Source organism: Microchirus variegatus, assembly GCF_963457635.1.
Source record: "Microchirus variegatus genome assembly, chromosome: 15".
Lineage (NCBI taxonomy): Eukaryota > Metazoa > Chordata > Actinopteri > Pleuronectiformes > Soleidae > Microchirus > Microchirus variegatus.
This window is the reverse complement of record NC_139816.1, coordinates 3259672-3282885: the sequence shown is the minus strand read 5'-3', so window position 1 is coordinate 3282885 and position 23214 is coordinate 3259672. Positions and strand designations below refer to the sequence as shown.

The following is a 23214-nucleotide window of genomic DNA, read 5'->3' as shown; positions in this document are numbered from 1 at the left end:
GTCAGGTAGTCGAGGAGAGAGAGAGCTGAGGCAGGACAGAGTCACCACACACACACACACACTCACACACACACACACCGGGAGGTAAGACAACACACACACAAACACACACACACACACACACACACACACACACACCTTTAACCCTGCATGCTGTCACATGAGTGTATGAATCCAGACATGGCAGGTACTTATGTGTGTGTGTGTATGAATGAGTGAGTGTGTGTGAGTGTGTGTCAGTGCAGAAATAGGACAGAGCCATTTTCGTCTCTAACATCACAAGCGGCGTTTTTGAGGACCGAGGTGTCGCGATGTGATGAAGACGAGGGTCCGAAAGTGTCGTCGTCACATTTTGTGAATGAAATACAAGCGACTTGTGTGTAATTGCATTTAAATTATAGCCCAAAAACATGTGTATCGTTCTTGTCGTCGCAGACGTTTGGTTGCCATGTTTTTTTAAATTTTATAATAGTATAAAAACTTTACCATGATGTTTACATGATGGGTCATAGTTTAGTCTGCTGCTGTTTTAACTTTTAAACGCATTATTTTATATTTTTGAACGATGGTCCTGGTAATCGATCCAAAGTTGTTATGGTGAATAACTTGTTTTATTAAAAAATAAACCGGCGCTCGTTACTTTTAAACATACTATAAACAACGTTTTATATTCTTATGTGTCATTCATAAACGTTTTGTTTTTGTGTGTGTTTGTTTGTTGGAATTAATTAAAATTATTATAAGTAGTATTATTATTAGTAGTAGTAGTATTCTCAACGAACAACCAACGAATTTAAATAATGGAAATCCAAATATACTGTGCCATTGTTTGGCTATGTTTTGGTGTGTGTGTGTTTAAAAGTGTGTGTGTGCGTTTAAAAGTGTGTGAGTGTGTTTAAAAGTGTGTGTGTGTGTGTGTGTGTGTACATAGATAGAAAGCAGGTCCCTTCTGTGTATCACTCATCTATTTATAGTGAGAACAAATCCCAGATATGAGAGGAATCCTTCTACCACTTATGAGGCGACCGGAGAGCGAGAGAGCGAGCGAGTAAGAGATAGAGAGAGGGAGGGAGAGAGGGAGAGAGAGAGAGAGAGAGAGAGAGAGAGAGAGAGAGAGAGAGAGGAAGAAGTGAGAGAAACAGATGGAGAGGAGAGAACGAGTGAGCGAGAGACACAGAGCTGAGCTGAAGTGAGAAAAGTTTTCTTCAAAAGCCAAAGAGCAGACAGAGATACAGTGTTGTGTCATCAACAGGTATGTTACATCTGTGTGTGTGTGTGTGTGTGTGTGTGTGTTTTCTTGTACTTGCGGCATACTGAGGACCAGTGAGGGGTTTTTAACCAACAAAGTGAGGACATTTTTGTCCGGTCCTCACTTTGTTTTTATTCAAATCACTTCCTGAGGTTGTAAACATGCTATACTCTTTCATACTTTTTAACAGAGCTCCTCAATTTTGGTACAAAAACCCGTTTTCCCAGCCCTGGTGTTTCACACACGTTTTGCTCTGGGGCTCCACCTGCAGACATTTTATGGTACTGCACCCAGTAGTTCTTCATAGATGTCATTCATGAAGTAGATATTTGTAATTGTGTTGATTTATAAAGTGGAAATGATGGTCCTCACTTTGCCAGCACTTTTACCCGGTCCTCAGTATGCCGCAAGTACAAGAATGTGTGTGTGTGTGTGTGTGTTACTTTCACTATTAACAACTGCGATAACTAACTTTTTGTTTTGTGCCTTGACTATTTTTTATTATTATTGCTCTTAAAAGTCCAATGTGTAAGAATGAGTGACCTCTAATGGTGAAACTGTGGCGTTTCAGGCTCCTGTAGAAACCTGGCTGGCACGTGCAAAATAAAATGGCCGCCTAAATATACATATAATAATATTTATAATAACATATAAAAAGTTTAACCCTTAGAACACAGCTGTTACTATGTATTACTGTGTTAAAACATAAGAATGTGCAATATAATAGTGTTTTATGTCCTTTTTTCAGCACAACCTATAGGCAATCTAATGAAATTATTATTATTTTTCCATTTTCACCAACTTTATAAACACACGTGAGCAAAAAGTACTAAAAATTACCCTTTTAAATCAGACTGAATTTGGAAAATTTGGAAAAACGTCAATGAACTATCTGTACCACGTGAGCGCTAAGGGTTAATCTAAGGCTACAAACGCAAATTATGTTTTACTTTACTGTGATTATACATCGATATATACTGGATAAAATGTACTTTTTGTATAGTTAGCATCTATTTTCAGTGTAACTCCGGCCTGTCCGGCCTAAATCCAGACGCGTGGCCACCATTAGCTTGTGCAGCAGGAGTTCACTCAACAGCAGAAGAAGCTCAGATCATTTAAATCACGACATGCAAATATTCCCGGCTTCGGAGACGAAGCCCATCAAATCACACGTTTGCATTTAAGCCGACACAGAGAGAACAACTAGCTCTCAGACGTCGTGGCCTGAGTTCACACACACTTTAGCACAGTTAGCGACTCTCGCTGCTACGTCGAGCCACGTTCACGCGAACCACCTCCGCCAACACAAGGTGTCAGGCCTGCTAACGCTTAAAGTGTTAAAACTACACGTTATTATCAAAACAAGTTACAGAACGTTTAGCTTTAAGCTTAAACTTAGCTTAGCTGACACTTTCTTCCCTGCCTGTCACAGGTTGGGTTTCCGTTAGCTTGGTTTTTGCGCTTTTCTACAGCTAACGGAAACCCAACCTGTGACAGGCAGGGAAGAAAGTGTCAGCTAAGCTAAGTTTAAGCTTAAAGCTAAACGTTCTGTAACTTGTTTTGATAATAACGTGTAGTTTTAACACTTTAAGCGTTAGCAGGCCGGACACCTTGTGTTGGCATCTTGTTATCAAAACAAGTTACAGAACGTTTAGCTTTAAGCTTAAACTTACGGAAACCCAACCTTTGGCATCTTGTTATCAAAACAAGTTACAGAACGTTTAGCTTTAAGCTTAAAGTTAGCTTAGCTTAGCTTCCTGACACTTTCTTCCCTGCCTGTCACAGGTTGGGTTTCCGTTAGCTTGGTTTTTGCGCTTTTCTACAGCTAACGGAAACCCAACCTGTGACAGGCAGGGAAGAAAGTGTCAGCTAAGCTAAGTTGAAGCTTAAAGCTAAACGTTCTGTAACTTGTTTTGATAATAACGTGTAGTTTTAACACTTTAAGCGTTAGCAGGCCTGACATCTTTTGTTGGCATCTTGTTATCAAAACAAGTTACAGAACGTTTAGCTTTAAGCTTAAACTTAGCTTAGCTTAGCTTCGCTGACACTTTCTTCCCTGCCTGTCACAGGTTGGGTTTGCGTTAGCTGTAGAAAAGCGCAAAAACCAAGCTAACGGAAACACCAAAATTCCAGAAAACCTTCTTGTAGGAGCCAGCGTTGAGTTAATTTAGTTTAGCGTCAGTTTAAACCCTTGATACCTTTGATAGCTACGATAGATAGAGGGATAAAGGTATATATACTAGAAAATAGCTAGTAATTTGCAATTTTTTTTCGAGCAGTGCTAGTTTTTTTTTACCGTTATGTTACTGTTAATATACAGTTATATAGTTATATTACAGCTAATGACTTTGTGTGGCTCTGAAATTAAGTGTATGTTTGCCACTACACCGTTTTTGGACACACACACACACTCTGCTACTCGTGGCCAACATAAATATCGTCTCAATGTGGGTCCAGACTTTTTTGCTCTGATGTCAAGGACGGAAAAACTCTCTCTCCGTGTGTGTGTGTGTGTGTGTGTGTTTGTGTGTTGTCGCGCAAACAACACCGTGGCAACCGTGTGTTTCACCGATGCTGCCGTAGCACGGCCTCACTCACACACTCACAGTGTTTCTGCTCTTCGTAGCTCCTGAAAGATAAGTAGGACACGGAGACGTCTGAGCCACAGAGACTCATGGGTAAACTCTAGGTGGTTGATTCATGAAAAGAAAAGAGAGGAAGTTAGAGAATGAGTCGAAGAAAAGAGGCCGAAGTTTAAAAGCACAATTAAAGCAAAATATTATATTATTTTTAATTATTATTCATTTGGAAATTGGAAGTTGGAAGTTCGACAATCCACTTTCCACATTAAAACAAACAAAATAAACAATAACTCTGGCAGAGTGCTGGGCAGGTGGGACTGTCCAAATTCGAATTTTCAAATTTCAAATTTCAAATTTCAAATTTACTGCCAGGCCATGCCACATGGACAGAAACATTCTTGAGTCCACCTCTGGCAGAGTGCTGGGGCATGTGGGACTGTCCAAATGTGCAAATTCAAATTTCAAATTTTAAATTTTAAATTTCAAATTTCAAATTTCAAATTTCAAATTTCAAATTTTAAATTTCAAATTTCAAATTTCAAATTTCAAACAATAAGCTGCTTACATTCGTTTACATGCACAGTTTAATCCAGCGAAGGCAATCGGACAACTCAACGCCCGAGTCCGAGTTGGGCCGCGTACGCGTGACTCCACCTCCGACCCCGTAGGTGGCGCTGTATCTCTGAATCAGTTTCCTGTTGGTGCTTTACGTCACAGAAAAACAAACGGTGAACGGTGAGGTGGACGATTTCTTATTTCTGCTAATCGTGACGCAAATTAGATGGAATGTAGCTCTCGTGGTTGCTGTGTTTTCCGAAGAAAGACGCCGCCGCCATCGTACGACATCCACCAACAGTAATGCAGTTTATGCGTCGTCTCCTTTTGGCAATATCCGGGTACGTTAGTCCGACTAATGCTGTGGTCAGACCGATCAGATGATCGCAAACTCTCGATGTGTTCGCGCAAAGCTTAAAAGATATTTTAAGTGAACTGGAGGCTCTAAAATGTTCGTAGAAAGGTTGTTTCTCATCCCACAAATATACACATATATAACATATGGACTGATATTGGTGTCTGATATCTCTTAATAACCACAACAACAATAACAATACGGCTGCACTTGTTTGTTGTTACTCAACACTTAAATTAATAATGACGCCGCAACAGTGGAGCTAATGTGGTGACGCTGACCTTTGTGGTACAGTAAACCTACACTGTACATTCATTATTCTCTATGCAAAGTGTCCCTCTCTCTCTCTCTCTCTCTCTCTCTCTCTCTGAACACGAGCCACTGTTGGACTTTTTATTTCTGTCGTCTCAGTCTGTCTCTCATGAATGATTCAGAGATCACGTCCTTCTTCACCTGATTCTGTCTGCGAGGGGTCGCTAAGCAACGGAAATGCTATCCCAGGCCTTTAAAAACCAGAGAACCCAGAGTCCCGGTGACCCCCAAAGCCGTGTGTTCTTTTGAGGACACGGCTTTGACTTCCGTCCATTTGGATGGACTAAGGGCCAATTCCAATTCCTATCTTAACCCTCAATCTCAACCCTTAATCTTAACTTGCCCTCAAAACCAAGTGTTTTAGGGTTATTTTGTCACTTAGAAATGGGACACCCCTTAAATGCAGATACGTCTTCAGACTGTAGGGGGCAGAATAACGCGAAAGCTGCGTCCAGTCTGTCAACTCCAAAAAAGAAGAATAAGAAGAAGAACACATTTACGTCAGGATTATTTATTCTGATCCGTTTGTCAGTCAAGTTATTAGGTTGTCAGTTAGTTATAAGATGATACTCGTACAAATATTCAGCTGACAGTTACCACACACCACGACTTATTGAAAAGTAAACCATAGCAAACCATCGGCTATTGACAAAAGATCGTAAAATAAAAATAAATGTTACGCAACAATGACGTCAGTAATCCATAATATGGGCCTAAACTAAGATAATACAATGGTTTTCATCATTTTTATATCTCTATTAACATAGAAAATACTTCATTTGTAGCGTACTCGCTTCGCTGCTTTCGACGACATCTTTGTTTATGTCAAAACACGCAATGCATTCTGGGTAGCCCTCGCTCCCAAGGGTGGTCTCGGAAAATCTCAATATTGAGGGCGATACAGCCCTTAAACTCGCCCCTCAACTTAATTTTTCTGAGAATCGGGACAGCACTAGAGGGAGCACATTTTTTAAGCAAGGAATTGGAATTCACCCTAACTTATCCCTGACATTAAGAACATTGGAGAAAACCAAATGTGCACTAGGGCCAAACCTGGGTCTTTTTGCTGCAAAGCACCAGGGCAAACCACTACACCACTGTGTGGACGGCATACAGTCGTCACCTTATCACCAAAAAGCGTCAATTGCTAATTTACATCCACTGTAAGGTAAGGCAGGTAACATAAAACAGAGGTATCCTGAGTATCTAATCCGAACCTAAACCCAGTTCTGAGCCTAAATCCGGGTCTTAATCCTCAAAGAAACCTTTGAAGGATCAGCCAAAATGTCCTCACTGTCCAAAAACACCCAAGATCAAGTTATATATATCTGTTTTGTCCTCACAAAGACACAAACACACTCAGCTGAACGTCTGTAATCTGTGTTTCCTACAGGTCAGTGGACTAACTGTCGGGGATTATGTCCAAACCTTCGTCCAACGTCAAGGCCCTTCAGGTAAAAAAGACTTTCACCTGCGCACACGATTACATATTAATGTATTACATAAATAATTGAGAGTATAAGTGTGAATGTGTGTGTGTTACTAACTAACTCGAAAATACACACATCACATCAACAGGGGTAAATGAAATATATTAGAAGTTTGTTCCCGAAATATTTGCAACCTCTGATGTTGAGACAACAGGTTGTCGGACTCGTGCGCGTCTCTACGGTGGCCTTCACATACCAGAAAGGATGCCATTCTTCTTCCATTACGTCGTCGGCTTCCACTTTGAAATGCGAAACATTTGCTCCGGTTCGTTTTGTCCGTTCAGGCGTCACACGACGGCTGGTTTCTGTGAAGGAAGGCAAGCATTAACCTACATTGTTATGGTTATTATATTATATATCTTTGATGTTAACGTTATCGTTTTAAAATTAGAATTGATGAACAAAGATTTTAATGAATTAAAAAAAAAAAAATTACGTCATTACTTACGGTTCACTGGATGCCAGGAAATCCTACAAAGTTTTGTGGCGATCAGTATCAATAAAGTTTGTTTGACAAGTTTGTTCATTTACGTAAGCGTGCAAATCGCCAACAATTCATAATGGCCGACTTCCTGTTGACTTGAGGCCATGGTTCCGATTGACTTTTTTGTTCGTCTTGGGCTATAACACATTCCCCCCCAAATTTCGCGGGATTCGGTGAAACTAAATTTCCGGGTGTACTTATCGCCAATATCGCATGTTTAGCCAAACCTGACCTTCGAGTTTTTATGCAGGCTAACGTCCTCAAATAACTTCACTCTCCACCAGATGCCAGGAAATCCTACGAAGTTTTGTGGCGATCAGTATCAATAAAGTTTGTTTGACAAGTTTGTTCATTTACGTAGGCGTGCAAATCGCCAACAAATCAAAATAGCCGACTTCCTATTGACTTGAGGCCATGTTTCTGATTGACTTTTTTGTTCGTCTTGGGCTACAACACATTCCCCCCCCCCCAAAATTTCGCGGAATTCGGTGAAACTAAATTTCCGGCTGTACTTATCGCCAATATCGCATGTTTAGCCAAACCTGACCTTCGAGTTTTTATGCACGCTAACGTCCTCAAATAACTTCACTCTTCACTAGATGCCAGGAAATCCTACGAAGTTTTGTGGCGATCAGTATCAATAAAGTTTGTTTGACAAGTTTGTTCATTTACGTAGGCGTGCAAATTGCCAACAATTCAAAATGGCCGACTTCCTGTTGACTTGAGACCATGGTTCCGACTGACTTTTTTGTTCGTCTTGGGCAATAAAACATTCCCCCCAAATTTCGCGGGATTCGGTGAAACTAAATTTCCGGGGTGTACTTATCGCCAATATCGCATGTTTAGCCAAACCTGACCTTCGAGTTTTTATGCACGATAACGTCCTCAAATAACTTCACTCTTCACTAGAGGCCAGAAAATCCTACGAAGTTTTGTGGCGATCAGTATCAATAAAGTTTGTTTGACAAGTTTGTTCATTTACGTAAGCGTGCAAATCGCCAACAATTCAAAATGGCCGACTTCCTGTTGAGTTGAGGCCATGGTTTTGATTGACTTTTTTGTTCGTCTTGGGCTACAACACATTCCCCCCCAAATTTCGCGGGATTCGGTGAAACTAAATTTCCGGGTGTACTTATCGCCAATATCGCATGTTAAGCCAAACCTGACCTTCGAGTTTTTATGCACGCTAACGTCCTCAAATAACTTCACTCTCCACCAGATGCCAGGAAATCCTACGAAGTTTTGTGGCGATCAGTATCAATAAAGTTTGTTTGACAAGTTTGTTCATTTACGTAGGCGTGCAAATCGCCAACAATTCAAAATGGCCGACTTCCTGTTGCGTTGAGGCCATGGTTCCGATTGACTTTTTTGTTCGTCTTGGGCTACAACACATTCCCCCCAAATTTCGCGGGATTCAGTGAAACTAAATTTCCGGGTGTACTCATCGCCAATATCGAATGTTTAGTTTTATGCACGTTAACGTCCTCAAAAACGACACAATGTTAAAAGCAGGAGACGTCACGTGACACAAATGTTTCCGACATGAAATAATTTATTGGCAAAGGCAAACATACACAGAGCCGTGACTGTGCAGATACAGCGTCAACAAGGCATCGTATAGTGCAGAGCTGCAGCGAGGCGAAGGGATGCAGAGTCGCTGTCATGACTTCCTGTGTGTTTCTTCTTCTTCTTCTACTTCTTCTTATTGTGCTCATTTTCATGTCTAACCATGGGACAGGCATCAGGACATCAGGACGGGCTTTAAATACCAGCACGGTACAAACATAAGGCTCTTTAGCGTCCAAACAAGGACCAGCAGAATAGATATCGTCATAAAAAGATCAATTAATGAAAATGTCAATAAAAGAAAAACAATAAAACTTTTAAAAAGCAAACCACAGTGATTCTCAAACACTGGTGTGGGGAACCACAGATGGGTCGCAGGCATTTTTTTGGGGGGGTCTTTATCAGTGGAAAACAGGTAAAACTTGGGTGACATCAAAAAAGCTATAAAGTTAAATATGGAGTTCCACAGGGATCACATTGAGGTCCTATTGTTTTTTAACTTTTTACATGCTGGGGTTGTCACCAGAGCTGCAACTCACGATTATTTTGGCAATCGATTAATTTTCTCGATGAATCGTTTAGTTCATAAAATGTTAAAAAATGTTAATCAATGTTTGTCAAACCTGGAAATGACGATGTTCTCGAATGTCTTTGTTTTGTCCACAAAACCAAATGATTTTAGTTTTAATGATTTCTTTGTTTACGTGGAGCAAAGAAACAAAGAAAAATATTCACATTTAAGAAGCTAAAACGATCAGAAATCTGGTTTTAATCACGGAAAAAGCTTCAAACCGATTATCGATGATCAAAATAGTTGACGATTAATTTAGCAATCGATTAATAATCGATTCATCGTTTCAGCTCTAGTTGTCACCAATCAGCATGGCATTGATTGAACCCCAAACCGAGGTGTTAATGGTCTCTAAATTAGGAACAAATTTGCTCTTGTCACGATTTATCTTGCAATTTTGGATTTTGAGAAAGTTTGCCATGGTTCAAAAGTGTCTCCCCCATATGAGAAGTTTTGAGATACATTTTAAAGACTGTTGGTCTTTGTTTAAAGTTGCAGACGACTTATTTTCTAACAACTTTCTGAACTTTTAAAACATACACTTCAGCAGAGCCGTTTCTTGCTATATGCGGACTATGCAGCTGCACAGGGCCCCACAGCCACCAGGGGGGCCCCCCGAACTGCAAGTTCAGACTCATTTTATTATATTTTTGAGAATTAAAAGCACTTGTCTTCATTTGCATGTATTGGATGCATTCATTATGCATATGAATATATATAGTATCTCGCATAGGGCCCCCGAACAGCTAGAAACGGCCCTGCACTTCAGAGTTACATGGAAATCAAAATTAAAATAAAAAAAAAAACAATTTTCTCTGCTTTTGAGAATAATTGGGAGTGTGAAAAAGAAGAATAAGTCTCACTTAGTGTAAAAACGTGCACGAGCAGCAGCAGGTTTTGGACTATTTGTTTCACTCAGCGGTGACAAAAAAAGCCCAAAAGAAGCAATAAAATAAGTGCTTTAAATACATAAATACATTCCTTTACATTAAATTACATTAAATTTCCTTTAGTGTTCCAGAGCCTGAGATGTAGATGATGTTGTTATTGTTATACGTGATGTTTGTCTAAAGATCTGCATCATTCACGGTCAACTCTCTCTACTTCATCACTCTTTGGTCATTTAAGGTTATCCACGGTTACTTTGCATCAGTTTTTGCATCTTTGTTTGCTCTCTCTGCGTCTCAGCGTGGTCATTTGACTGACTTTCAAATAAGAAATGTTAACTCTATCACCGTGCCGTGACCCCATCCCCCCCCTAACCCCCCGCCGCCACCAGGTCGGCGCCATCATCGCTGCGCGCTAAAGCATGAAAGACATTTAAAAAACAATCCCAGCCAAAAAGCCACAAAAGTCACAACAACACAAATCGTAGCAAACATGCTGTGAAATGAGGTCCACACGTCGCCCTGAAAATGTGAAATGAGGTCCACACGTCGCCCATAAAATGAGGTCCACACGTCGCCCGGAAAATGTGAAATGAGGTCCACACGTCGCCCATAAAATAAGGTCTGCACGTCGCCCAAAAATTGTGAAATGAGGTCCACACGTCGCCCATAAAATGTGAAAAGAGGTCCACACGTTGCCCATAAAATGTGAAATGAGGTCCACACGTCGCCCATAAAATGTGAAAAGAGGTCCACACGTTGCCCATAAAATGTGAAATGAGGTCCACACGTCGCCCATAAAATGAGGTCTGCACGTCGCCCATAAATTGTAAAATGAGGTCCACACGTTGCCCATAAAATGTAAAATGAGGTCCACACGTCGCCCATAAAATGAGGTCCACACGTCGCCCATAAAATGTGAAATGAGGTCCACACGTCGCCCATAAAATGAGGTCCACACGTCGCCCATAAAATGTGAAATGAGGTCCACACGTCGCCCATAAAATGTGAAATGAGGTCCACATGTCGCCCATAAAATGAGGTCCACACGTCGCCCATAAAATGTGAAATGAGGTCCACAATTCGCACACAAAATGTGAAATGAGGTCCACACGTCGCCCATAAATTGTGAAAAGAGGTCCACACGTTGCCCATAAAATGTGAAATGAGGTCCACACGTCGCCCATAAAATGAGGTCTGCACGTCGCCCATAAATTGTGAAATGAGGTCCACACGTCGCCCATAAAATGTGAAATGAGGTCCACACGTCGCACACAAAATGTGAAATGAGGTCCACACGTTGCCCATAAAATGTGAAATGAGGTCCACACGTCGCCCATAAAATGAGGTCTGCACGTCGCCCATAAATTGTGAAATGAGTTCCACACGTCGCCCATAAAATGTAAAATGAGGTCCACACGTTGCCCATAAAATGTGAAATGAGGTCCACATGTTGCCCATAAAATGTAAAATGAGGTCCACACGTCGCCCATAAAATGTGAAATGAGGTCCACATGTTGCCCATAAAATGAGGTCCACACGTCGCTCATAAAATGTGAAATGAGGTCCACAATTCGCACACAAAATGTGAAATGAGGTCCACACGTCGCCCATAAAATGTGAAATGAGGTCCACACGTCGCCCATAAAATGTGAAATGAGGTCCACGCGTCGCCCAGAAAATGTGAAATGAGGTCCACGCGTCGCCCAGAAAATGTGAAATGAGGTCCACACGTCGCCCATAAAATGTGAAATGAGGTCCACACGTCGCCCACAAAATGTGAAATGAGGTCCACACGTCGCCCACAAAATGTGAAATGAGGTCCACACGTCGCCCATAAAATGAGGTCTGCACGTCGCCCATAAATTGTGAAATGAGGTCCACACGTCGCCCATAAAATGTGAAATGAGGTCCACACGTCGCCCATAAAATGTGAAATGAGGTCCACACGTCGCCCATAAAATGTGAAATGAGGTTCACACGTTGCCCATAAAATGTGAAATGAGGTTCACACGTCGCCCATAAAATGAGGTCTGCACGTTGCCCATAAAATGTGAAATGAGGTCCACACGTCGCCCATAAAATGAGGTCCACACGTCGCCCATAAAATGTGAAATGAGGTCCACACGTCGCCCATAAAATGTGAAATGAGGTCCACATGTCGCCCATAAAATGAGGTCCACACGTCGCCCATAAAATGTGAAATGAGGTCCACATGTCGCCCATAAAATGAGGTCCACACGTCGCCCATAAAATGTGAAATGAGGTCCACAATTCGCACACAAAATGTAAAATGAGGTCCACACGTCGCCCATAAAATGTGAAATGAGGTCCACACGTCGCCCATAAATTGTGAAAAGAGGTCCACACGTTGCCCATAAAATGTGAAATGAGGTCCACACGTCGCCCATAAAATGAGGTCTGCACATCGCCCATAAATTGTGAAATGAGGTCCACACGTCGCACACAAAATGTGAAATGAGGTCCACACGTTGCCCATAAAATGTGAAATGAGGTCCACACGTCGCCCATAAAATGAGGTCTGCACGTCGCCCATAAATTGTGAAATGAGGTACACACGTCGCCCATAAAATGTAAAATGAGGTCCACACGTCGCCCATAAAATGTGAAATGAGGTCCACATGTCGCCCATAAAATGAGGTCCACACGTCGCCCATAAAATGTGAAATGAGGTCCACAATTCGCACACAAAATGTGAAATGAGGTCCACACGTCGCCCATAAAATGTGAAATGAGGTCCACACGTCGCCCATAAAATGTGAAAAGAGGTCCACACGTTGCCCATAAATTGTAAAATGAGGTCCACACGTTGCCCATAAAATGTGAAATGAGGTCCACACGTCGCCCATAAAATGTGAAATGAGGTCTGCACATCGCCCATAAATTGTAAAATGAGGTCCACACGTTGCCCATAAAATGTGAAATGAGGTCCACACGTCGCCCATAAAATGAGGTCCACACGTCGCCCATAAAATGTGAAATGAGGTCCACACGTCGCCCATAAAATGTGAAATGAGGTCCACATGTCGCCCATAAAATGAGGTCCACACGTCGCCCATAAAATGTGAAATGAGGTCCACATGTCGCCCATAAAATGAGGTCCACACGTCGCCCATAAAATGTGAAATGAGGTCCACAATTCGCACACAAAATGTGAAATGAGGTCCACACGTCGCCCATAAAATGTGAAATGAGGTCCACACGTCGCCCATAAATTGTGAAAAGAGGTCCACACGTTGCCCATAAAATGTGAAATGAGGTCCACACGTCGCCCATAAAATGAGGTCTGCACATCGCCCATAAATTGTGAAATGAGGTCCACACGTCGCCCAGTAAATGTGAAATGAGGTCCACACGTCGCCCAGAAAATGTGAAATGAGGTCCACACGTCACCCATAAAATGTGAAATGAGGTCCACACGTCGCCCGTAAAATGTGAAATGAGGTCCACACGTCGCCCATAAAATGTGAAATGAGGTCCACACGTCGCCCGTAAAATGTGAAATGAGGTCCACACGTCGCCCATAAAATGTGAAATGAGGTCCACACGTCGCACATAAAATGTGAAATGAGGTCCGCACATCGCCCAGTAAATGTGAAATGAGGTCCACACATCGCCCAGTAAATGTGAAATGAGGTCCACACGTCGCACATAAAATGTGATATGAGGTCCACACGTCGCCAAGAAAATGTGAATGAGGTCCACATGTCGCCCAGAAAATGTGAAATGAGGTCCACACGTCACCCATAAAATGTGAAATGAGGTCCACACGTCGCACATAAAATGTGATATGAGGTCCACACGTCGCCAAGAAAATGTGAATGAGGTCCACACGTCGCCCAGAAAATTCGAAATGAGGTCCACACGTCGCCCAGTAAATGTGAAATGAGGTCCACACGTCACCCATAAAATGTGAAATGAGGTCCACACGTCGCCCATAAAATGTGAAATGAGGTCCACACGTCGCCCATAAAATGTGAAATGAGGTCCACACGTCGCCCATAAAATGTCCCTCTAAATGTTGTACTATAGGTTTTTTTTGTTTGTTTTTTTTATTTCAGGGGCAAAACAAAATAAAATAAAACTCTTTCATCATAATAATAATAATAATAATAACAATAATAATAATAATATCCATCTACATCAAACTGTCTGTCTGTCTGTACAGCTGTACATTATGAGCATATATACAATACATTACAGTACGATACGATACAAAAAAAGACAGCATGTTAGAGGACGCAGCAGGATAACATCAAGGTAGCAGGCATTTATCTGTGTGTGTGTGTGTGTGTGTGTGTGTGTGTGTGTGTGTGTGTGTGCAGGTATTACTCGTGTTGTGGGGACCCGAATATGACAACACACTCACGTTGTGGGGACCTGTGTTCTTTATGGGACATTAACATAAATTCTTACATCTTAAGGTTGAGGACATGTAGTTTGGTTAGAGTTTGGCCAAATCTGCCTTTCTTGAGGACACTTAGAGGCTGGTCCTCATAACTTTAAGGGGCTTTTTAAGGGTTATTTTTAAGGGTTAGAATTGGGTGTAGAGTTAGGGTCAAGTTAAGGGTAAGGGGTTAGGCCAGGGCTCTGCAACCTTTAGAGCCATTTTTGTTGCCTTTCCACCAAAATAAAATTAATCTGATGCTTAAAATGAAGATAATATCATGTATAAAGGTGATTTTATACATATATACTCTAGTTAAATAACTGCAGTTTATGAAATTGAAGAAAACTGTTGTAGTTATACTGAAATAAAATGATTTTATGTAATTTATGCTTGAGAAAACCTACATGGCTCGAAAAATGACTTTTTCATGTAAACATTACTTTCGGGAGGTTTTTCAATTAAAAAATAAAATATCATTGTATCATCAAGTGTGAAAAACATGGGGATGAAATTAAAATAAAGACATTGTTTGTTTTTTTTTCTTCAAAGCTACAAATAAGTTGTGGTTAAGTCGTTATGATTAGGTTAAGGGATGAGTGTCCCCACTAAGGGCTCTGTATAAGAATGTGTGTGTGTGAGTTTGTTTTCAGGGATTTTTATGAAACCAACACGAGTATACACACACACACACACACACACACAGAGAACACTTTGTGTTTAAGTCATGATAAAATGCGACCGGTCTCCGTGTCCCTCAGGCTAATTTGAATATCCCGATGGGAGCTCTGCGTCCAGGGGCGGGACATCCTGTCAAGAGGAGAGAGGAGACAGTAGACACAGAGGAGGTAAGAGCAAACAAACAAACAAACAAACACACACAAACAAACATACAGATAAGAGAAAGAACATGTTTACACCCATTAGTATCTGTAAATGAAGAATTAGTGACATCTAATCGTTCTTTTTGCTCTATTTTGGTCTAATTTGTGCTTCTTATTATAATTGTGTGTTTCAATTCTTTAATGTAAAGCACATTGAGTTGATTCTTCTTCTAAGTCACACACACACACACACAATAACAAAGAGGGGTTTTTTGGACGGTGAGTTCGAGGACCACGATGAAGCCACAATTTCCCAGAATTGCATGTTTGTTGTCTTATTGTGTTGTTATATGTTTGTTTGTTTTTTCCTCCTCCCAAAGGCCCAGTCGCCACCACCACCACCACCACCAGAGCCGCAGCCGAGCGCCGAAGCTCAGACGCCGGAGGAGAGGAAGCCGCTGCCGGGTGCGGTGAAGCTGCCGGGCCCCGTGGTCAACCTCTCCGAGCTGCAGAACGTCAAGAGCGAACTGCGATGGGTCACCAAGGATTAGTCGGCGTGTAAATGTGCGCATAAATGTGAGGAAACTGAAGACGCTCGCTGCCTGTTTTTGACTTGCTGTGTTTGTTGTGTTTGTGTGCAGCGGTTCACCACACGGGGGCAGTGTGGGCTGCTCAGCCCTTTTGTTTTTGGGTCAAATAGAGTGTGTGTTCATGTCTGTGTGTGGGCAGGAGGGGGGGTGACTCAGGCACTATATTTATACTGGAGTGTGTGTGTGTGTCAGAGTGTGTGAGTGTGTACTTGTATTTGTTGCCTCTTTTGGACATTTTCTGGCGTAAACAGTAGTCAGTCCAAAAAACCTGGTCCTAATGAGTCATAACCTCATATCTGGGGGGGAAACTGGTTAAGTACTAAGATTTGAATTGTGGTCAGGTTATGGTTAAGGGTTAAGGGTTTAAGGCATTAACTAGACGTGGTCTGTGCTGTGACTTTGTCAGTGGGACACACACAAACCACACTATCCAAACACTGTGCCTAAACCATTGGTTCTCAAAGTGCGGCCTGGGGCCCAATGGCGGCCAGCAGAAACATTTCTGGCGGCCCCAGCAATGAATTACAGTTGATAGTTTTAATCCAGGAGCGACTAAGCTTGTTAAATGTTTATTGGACATTACTGGATACAGACCAATAAGTGTAAACAAAAATACTGGGTATTTACCTGGTTTCTATATGGTGAATTTTAGTGTATTATTGTGTTATAAGCTGGTAATAAGCAGGTAGCTACAGCCCCCAATTACTAGCTATTTACCCAGTAAATATATGGTAACAGAAATGTGTTACTTGGTATTAACCTGTAATATGAAGGTAAGAACAATGGCCAAAATACTGGGTAATTACCCAGTAAATTATAAAGCGTTATTATATTAATGCTTAAATTACATTATATTAACGCTTATATTTCTTAACGCTAAACTGTAGAACTGCAATCTGGTCATTAAAATGATTACAAATGGGATTTATTTCTGGGTTTTTTTCCTCTGGCGGCCCTCAGTCCAATGTTGGGTTCCTAAATTGGCCCTCAGGTATCAAAACAGAAAAACAGACTTTAGCGTGTTCAGTGTGTATTTTTCAAAGCTAATATTTAAGCTAAAGCAGTGTTTTGAAAGAAATTAAAGCAACAGTAGGGTTTGAGAATTAGCCTATTAGCTTACATGTGGAGTATGCTATGTTTTAGCTAAAAAAAACAAAACAATTACTTCTTGAAAATGTATACAGAATTTCTGCTTGTACAAAACCAAAACAGTACAGCTTGAAAATTAGCCAATTAGCTTACGTGTGTGTATAGTATGCACAAGCAAAGCTAATGTTTTGCTGAAAAGAAAACTTAAATGTTGAAGACAATACAAAGAAACAAAAATGAAAATGAAAAACAGACTTTAGCGTGTTTGGTGTGTATTTTCAAAGCTAATATTTAAGCTAAAGCAGTGTTTTGAAAGAAATTAAAGCAACAGTAGGGTTTGAGAATTAGCCTATTAGCTTACGTGTGTAGAGTATGCTATGTTTTAGCAAAAAAAAAAAATTACTTCTTGAAAATGTATACATGAATATTTACAAGAATTTCTGCTTGTACAAAACCAAAACAGTACAGCTTGAAAATTAGCCGATTAGCTTAAGTGCTTGCATAGTATGCACTAGCAGAGCTAATGTTGTTGTTTTTTGAAAATTTGGCCAGAAAACTTAAATGTTGAAGACAAAACAAAGAAACAAAACTCAGATACGACAATGAATTCTGTGTTTTATGCTGCGAGTTAGCATAGCATTAAATCTGTAGGGTCATCTGCACTGAGCTGAAACATTATATTTAGCACGGCAATGTGTTTATGTGGCCTCACAGAGAGAAAGCTCCTGATTTGAACAACTTGTTCAGCTGTTTTCAGATGTTCGCTGAAGCTAATTTCCCAAAATCATCCAGAGACTATTATGTGAAAACACAAATGTCCACATTTTACAGAACGTTCCCAGCGAGTTTCAGAAAACGTCTGACTGAGCCCGATGTGAGAATGCAGCGTTTAAACTTAATGATGCAGACAATTACAATGACGGCGGTGTGAATGGTACAGTCCAAATCCAAAATCCCAGAACCCAATTTTTACGGGCATTTTTTTCTTTCTTTCTGACGTTGCATCTGAAAAGTAAAGTTTGGGCAAAACCAAAAGCTGTTTAATCAAAGCACATTTCCCATTTTTTGAAGTCTTGGAGGTGCTTCCATGACTAAAAACCTGACTCTTTGAAATGGAAATAAGCTGAATATTTAATATGAGAGCTCAGAGGGGGAAACTGAAATGAAAGTACAAAAAAAAATGGGGGGGGGGGGGGGGGAATCAGATAATGAATCAGCGACAACTCCTGCTGCTTCTTTGGGGTCAACAGCTCTCAAAAATCCCTCTTAATCTGTCTTCTTTTTTTTTTTCCCCTTCCTCCTGCAGGATCCCACGGGCACAGAGGGAAGAACCATAATCTTCACACACGCGCACAGACTTCTTGCGACGCCACGGTCTGCAGAAAACATTTACCGTGCACGACCACCAGGAGGCACGGCACCCGTAAAACACACGCGAAATCATCAAATCAAACACAAAGAGCCGCGCTGTAAAGACGAGTAACTCCTCTGTACCTGTGACGTTTGAGTTGTTTTGCATTGGATGGATATTCTACGCTTTTTTAAAAAATGATTATTATTATTATTATTATTATTGTTGTTTTATTTCAATTCTTTCCAAGTCTTTTCCATGTGCTGTCAAACGTTGATGTTTTGACTTCTTTGATCGACACTGTGCTCTCTATTAAAGCCGGAGTGCAGGAAACGTTTACATATAAATGACTGACGCTCTGTTCCATTAAAGCTCCTGCCAAAAACAAAACAAAAAGCTCACACGATGCACAGGACTTTGACATCTCTGCACTGTGCATTCATGGACCGACAGCGACTGGGTTTGTTTGTTAGAGCTGTGGTGGTAAATTGCAAAAAAAAAAAAAGTGTTTAGAAATGGTCTTTATGTAATAACTCACACTGCCAGAGGGGGGCGATCAAAGTTCTGCACTCCAGGTTTTAACTATTCCTTATCTTTCTCAGAGTTAGTAAAAATGACTGTGTTGCTTTCATGGAAACTACGGAAATAAATCAAGATGGTTCTAGAAAATGACCAAATTGCACTAATGATATGCTTTATTTATAGTTTATTTTGCAGAATAATAGTAAAAACCTAAACTCTTAATTGAATAATTTCAATGAATTTTTGAGCTGCTTCGTGTAAATAGGATTTTACTAAACTCGAGATAATATTTGGACATTATTATCTCCGTGTTCTTCTGAAGTTGCAGCGCCAACACAATACATAGTCCAAAAAAAATTGTATTTGAACTCTGTATTCTCTCAGAATTCCTCCATCATCTCACACAGTTTGAGGTCTAATGTGGAAAGTACGCCGTGCCCCGAAAAAAGTCTTTGGAGGAAATTCAGTAAGTCTGCCGGCTCGACCTCTTCTCGGACTCTTTCCAGACTTTGACGTTAATGAACGAGCGTCTGTGCGAGACGCCTTCACAACAGCGAAGAGAAGCTCTCGAGGATCCAGGTGAGGAGGAAGCTCCTGACCTGAGTCTGCAGGAGATTAAAACACAGTATTCTGAGCTTAAACTATCGACCTGGCAGGAGAGAATCTGATGGACAGGAAATGATCCATTTGCCCTGATGCACTTTGACAGTGAGCTGACTTTCTTCTCGAAAATAAAAAGTATCTCGGAATGACTTGAAATTTACCGTCATAATAGTCGGCATCGCCCTGAACAAGGATTCGTTGAAAATATTCGCAAATCTATTAAGGAATAATTTAAATGAATTTTTGAAAATCAGGAAATGATCCATTTGCCCTGATGCACTTTGACAGTGAGCTGAGTTTCTTCTCGAAAACAAAAAGTATCTCTGAATGACTTAAAATTTACCATCATAATAGTCGGCATCGCCCTGAACAAGGATCGATTGAAAATATTTGCAAATATCGTAAGGAATAATTTTAACAAATTTTTGAAAATCAAGAAATTATCCATTTGTCCTGATGCACTTTGACAGTGAGCTGACTTTTTTCTTGAAAACAAAAAGTATCTCGGAATGACTTGAAATTTACCATCATAATAGTCGGCATCGCCCTGAACAAGGATCCGTTGAAAATATTTGCAAATCTCTAAAGGAATAATTTTAATGAATTTTTGAAAATCATGAATGATGCATTTGCCCTGATGCACTTTGACAGTGAGCTGACTTTCTTCAAAAAAACAAAAAGTATCTCGGAATGACTTGAAATTTACCATCATAATAGTCGGCATCGCTCTGAACAAGGATTCGTTGAAAATATTCGCAAATCTATTAAGGAATAATTTTAATGAATTTTTGAAAATCATGAATGATGCATTTGCCCTGATGCACTTTGACAGTGAGCTGACTTTCTTCTCGAAAACAAAAAGTATCTCGGAATGACTTGAAATTTACCATCATAATAGTCGGCATCGCCCTGAACAAGGATCTGTTGAAAATATTTGCAAAGCTCTTAAGGAATAATTTTAACGAATTTTTGAAAATCAGGAATTATCCTTTTGTCCTGATGCACTTTGACAGTGAGCTGACTTTCTTCAAAAAAACAAAAAGTATCTCGGAATGACTTGAAATTTACCATCATAATAGTCGGCATCGCCCTGAACAAGGATCCGTTGAAAATATTTGCAAACCTCTTAAGGAATAATTTAAATTAATTTTTGAAAATCAGGAAATGATCCATTTGCCCTGATGCACTTTGACAGTGAGCTGACTTTCTTCACGAAAACAAAAAGTATCTCGGAATGACTTAAAATTTACCATCATAATAGTCGGCATCGCCCTGAACAAGGATCTGTTGAAAATATTTGCAAATCTCGTAAGGAATAATTTTAACGAATTTTTGAAAATCAGGAAATGATCAATTTGCCCTGATGCACTTTGACAGTGAGCTGACTTGAAATTTACCATCACAATAGTCGGCATCGATCTGAACAAGGATCCGTTGAAAATATTTGCAAACCTCTACCTTTACGTTCCTTATCATGCGTTACCATAACAGAAAAACCTTCTTCAGCTCCCTCTATAGGAATACATACTTCCTACGGGCACTGCACTCGTCATAATGAATGAAAATGTTGATAATCCTCTCGATATTGCCGTCAGCCACGTTTAGCACTAATTAGGAAACGTCAACATGCTAAGCTAGGATTGAGAGCATGGCAGGCATTCAACTAGCTCATCGCCGCTGTGTTAGTATGCTAAAATTAGCATTAGACAGTGCAGCAGATTCACAGGCAGCTCAACGATAACATGGCTTTCATCTTGCTCCCTTGTCATTTCTTCAAGAAGATAAATCACCTTGTCGGTGCAGTCGACAGCTAGCTCGGCTAACAAAGTCATCCAAAGAGAGGCGACAGGACGTGACGGTAACTCTTTTAAGGCGACATGAGTCAACGTTTTTTTTGTTTTGTTGTTTTTTCTGTCCTTGAATAGACTTTGTTCTTGACTGTGGTTGTCAGGAGATTGACGGTTAGAGAACGAGACATAATGAATGAAATTATCAAAAGGAACCTTTGTTTTTCATCATGATAAAAAGATTCACATCGTCCCAAAAGTCAAAGAAAATGCAGATTTTAATGTTTCCATCTACTTTTGTGGTTTTCTCAACAGTCTACGATGTTTTTTTGTATCTGATGCCGTTTCCCGCCATTTTTCTAGTAAAGCGAAACGCGGCAGTCGGGGACATTTCAGTCACACAAATTTATTCATTTATTCACTAAATCTGTTTCCAGTCACTTTTACTTTTTTCCACCTCCCTCAAGTGTTATAATTCAAGACATTGACATAACGGTACGTCATATAGCGTTTTGCGGTGGACGAAATCCAACTTGTGATTGAGCCGAAACGGATTTGTGCAAGGAACCAACTGTTATCCTTCAGATTACGATTATTACTATTATATCTGTGGCTTTGAGAAAAATTTTTGAGGGAGTTAACGTTAACATAAAAGCTCTCGAAACCTTGCACAGAGGTCAGGTTTGGGCGAAAAATGCCGACATTGGCTTGGTTCCCGGACCCGTGAGTCGCTCGAGGACTCGGGGCGATATCTGCAGACATTCCACATAATAATACGGAATTGTGATGGAACTTGCGATTTACATAGTGAACATAATGGGCATTAACAGGGTTTAGGTCTCAGTTGTGTGCACGGAGTCACCGTGATCCCTACAAATAAACCTCCCAAATCCTTCTGTTTTAGGAAAGAACGCAACTAAATTAAAAGCACAAATGCCATCGTATCCATCATCACATCACATCACATGTTCCTCTGCACACAGACAAACCCACAGCGAGCAGCTGCGGCTATGTTTAGCCTCCCGACCGGGTCACGGCAAAGAGAGAGAGCGAGAGAGAGGAAAACACTGCTGGTGTGTTTTAACAACCACTCGAGAGAGGGATTTGACACCGTGTGCGGGGGGAAAAGATTAAAAACACTTTGCCAGCCGCTATTTTTTTTGCCGAGTGGCCCTCCGGTGTTGTGTTTTGAACAAATGTGACCCCTTCCATTACACACACACACGAATACACACTCACGAGTGTGAGCCAGCGTCTATTCACAGACGGTGATCGCAACTCGCTGCAGAACGTACTGTATGAAGAGGATAATAACGTGTAAATCCAGGTTACATGGATATATTACGATGTGCAAATCCTCACCGTGTTTGCTTTATTCTGTTTTTGATGTTTACAATGCATGTTTTACATGATTTTTTTTCCACTATCTGTATCTGTACTGCTGTGACATTGCAAAAGATCATCAAAACACTGTGTACAGTACAGTAATCTGCGTATATCTTCTGGAATGATATCAATCAAACCCGAGGTTAAAAATGCCTTTTCCAAAGGGTGCGGCGCGCTGCGATAGCGATCGCAATGTGTGACTTTTGACGCTTGTAAAAATCTTCGACAACACCGGCAAAACCTCTGTGATACGTCTGTCTCGCCGAGTCCCTAAAGCCCCCGTTTCTATTTCCGTCTCGCGTGGCGACTCGGGGGGGGGGGGGGGGGCGCAGATAGGTGCCGTGGCGACCTGGAATCCTGGTCGCAGCCCTGCAGCAGCCGTATTGTACTGATGAGTTCATCCACCGAGATAGACGCCGAAGCTTATCCGCGTACGTATGCCCCGATAGCTCGTCGGGGGGGATGTTGACTCCCTCCCGGAGTCAGCGGAGAAAAAAAGGGGCAGCAGACAAACACGATTCCAACAGTCAGAACCACCGTGGTGTCACAGAGAGAGAGACAGGAACAGGAGACTTTTGGGATGTACCAAGCCGAGGGGCACAA

The 23214-nt window shown here is 41.0% G+C and overlaps 1 protein-coding gene across 2 annotated transcripts; it reads left to right on the top strand.

Annotated features, from left to right (window-relative positions):
- Positions 1–18778, top strand: smpx (small muscle protein X-linked). 2 transcript variants are annotated; one of them, XM_083901624.1, is made up of 5 exons: positions 1–84; positions 6447–6507; positions 15221–15307; positions 15664–15859; positions 18269–18778. In XM_083901624.1, exons 2-4 carry the CDS (start codon positions 6472–6474, stop codon positions 15832–15834), a joined length of 294 nt encoding a protein of 97 aa, XP_083757750.1. In that variant the 5' UTR covers positions 1–84; positions 6447–6471; the 3' UTR covers positions 15835–15859; positions 18269–18778. The 2 variants fall into 2 exon arrangements, with proteins under 2 accessions (XP_083757750.1, XP_083757751.1); XM_083901625.1 differs by lacking the exon at positions 1–84 and adding an exon at positions 1111–1252.
- Positions 18779–23214: the final 4436 nt, after the last annotated feature.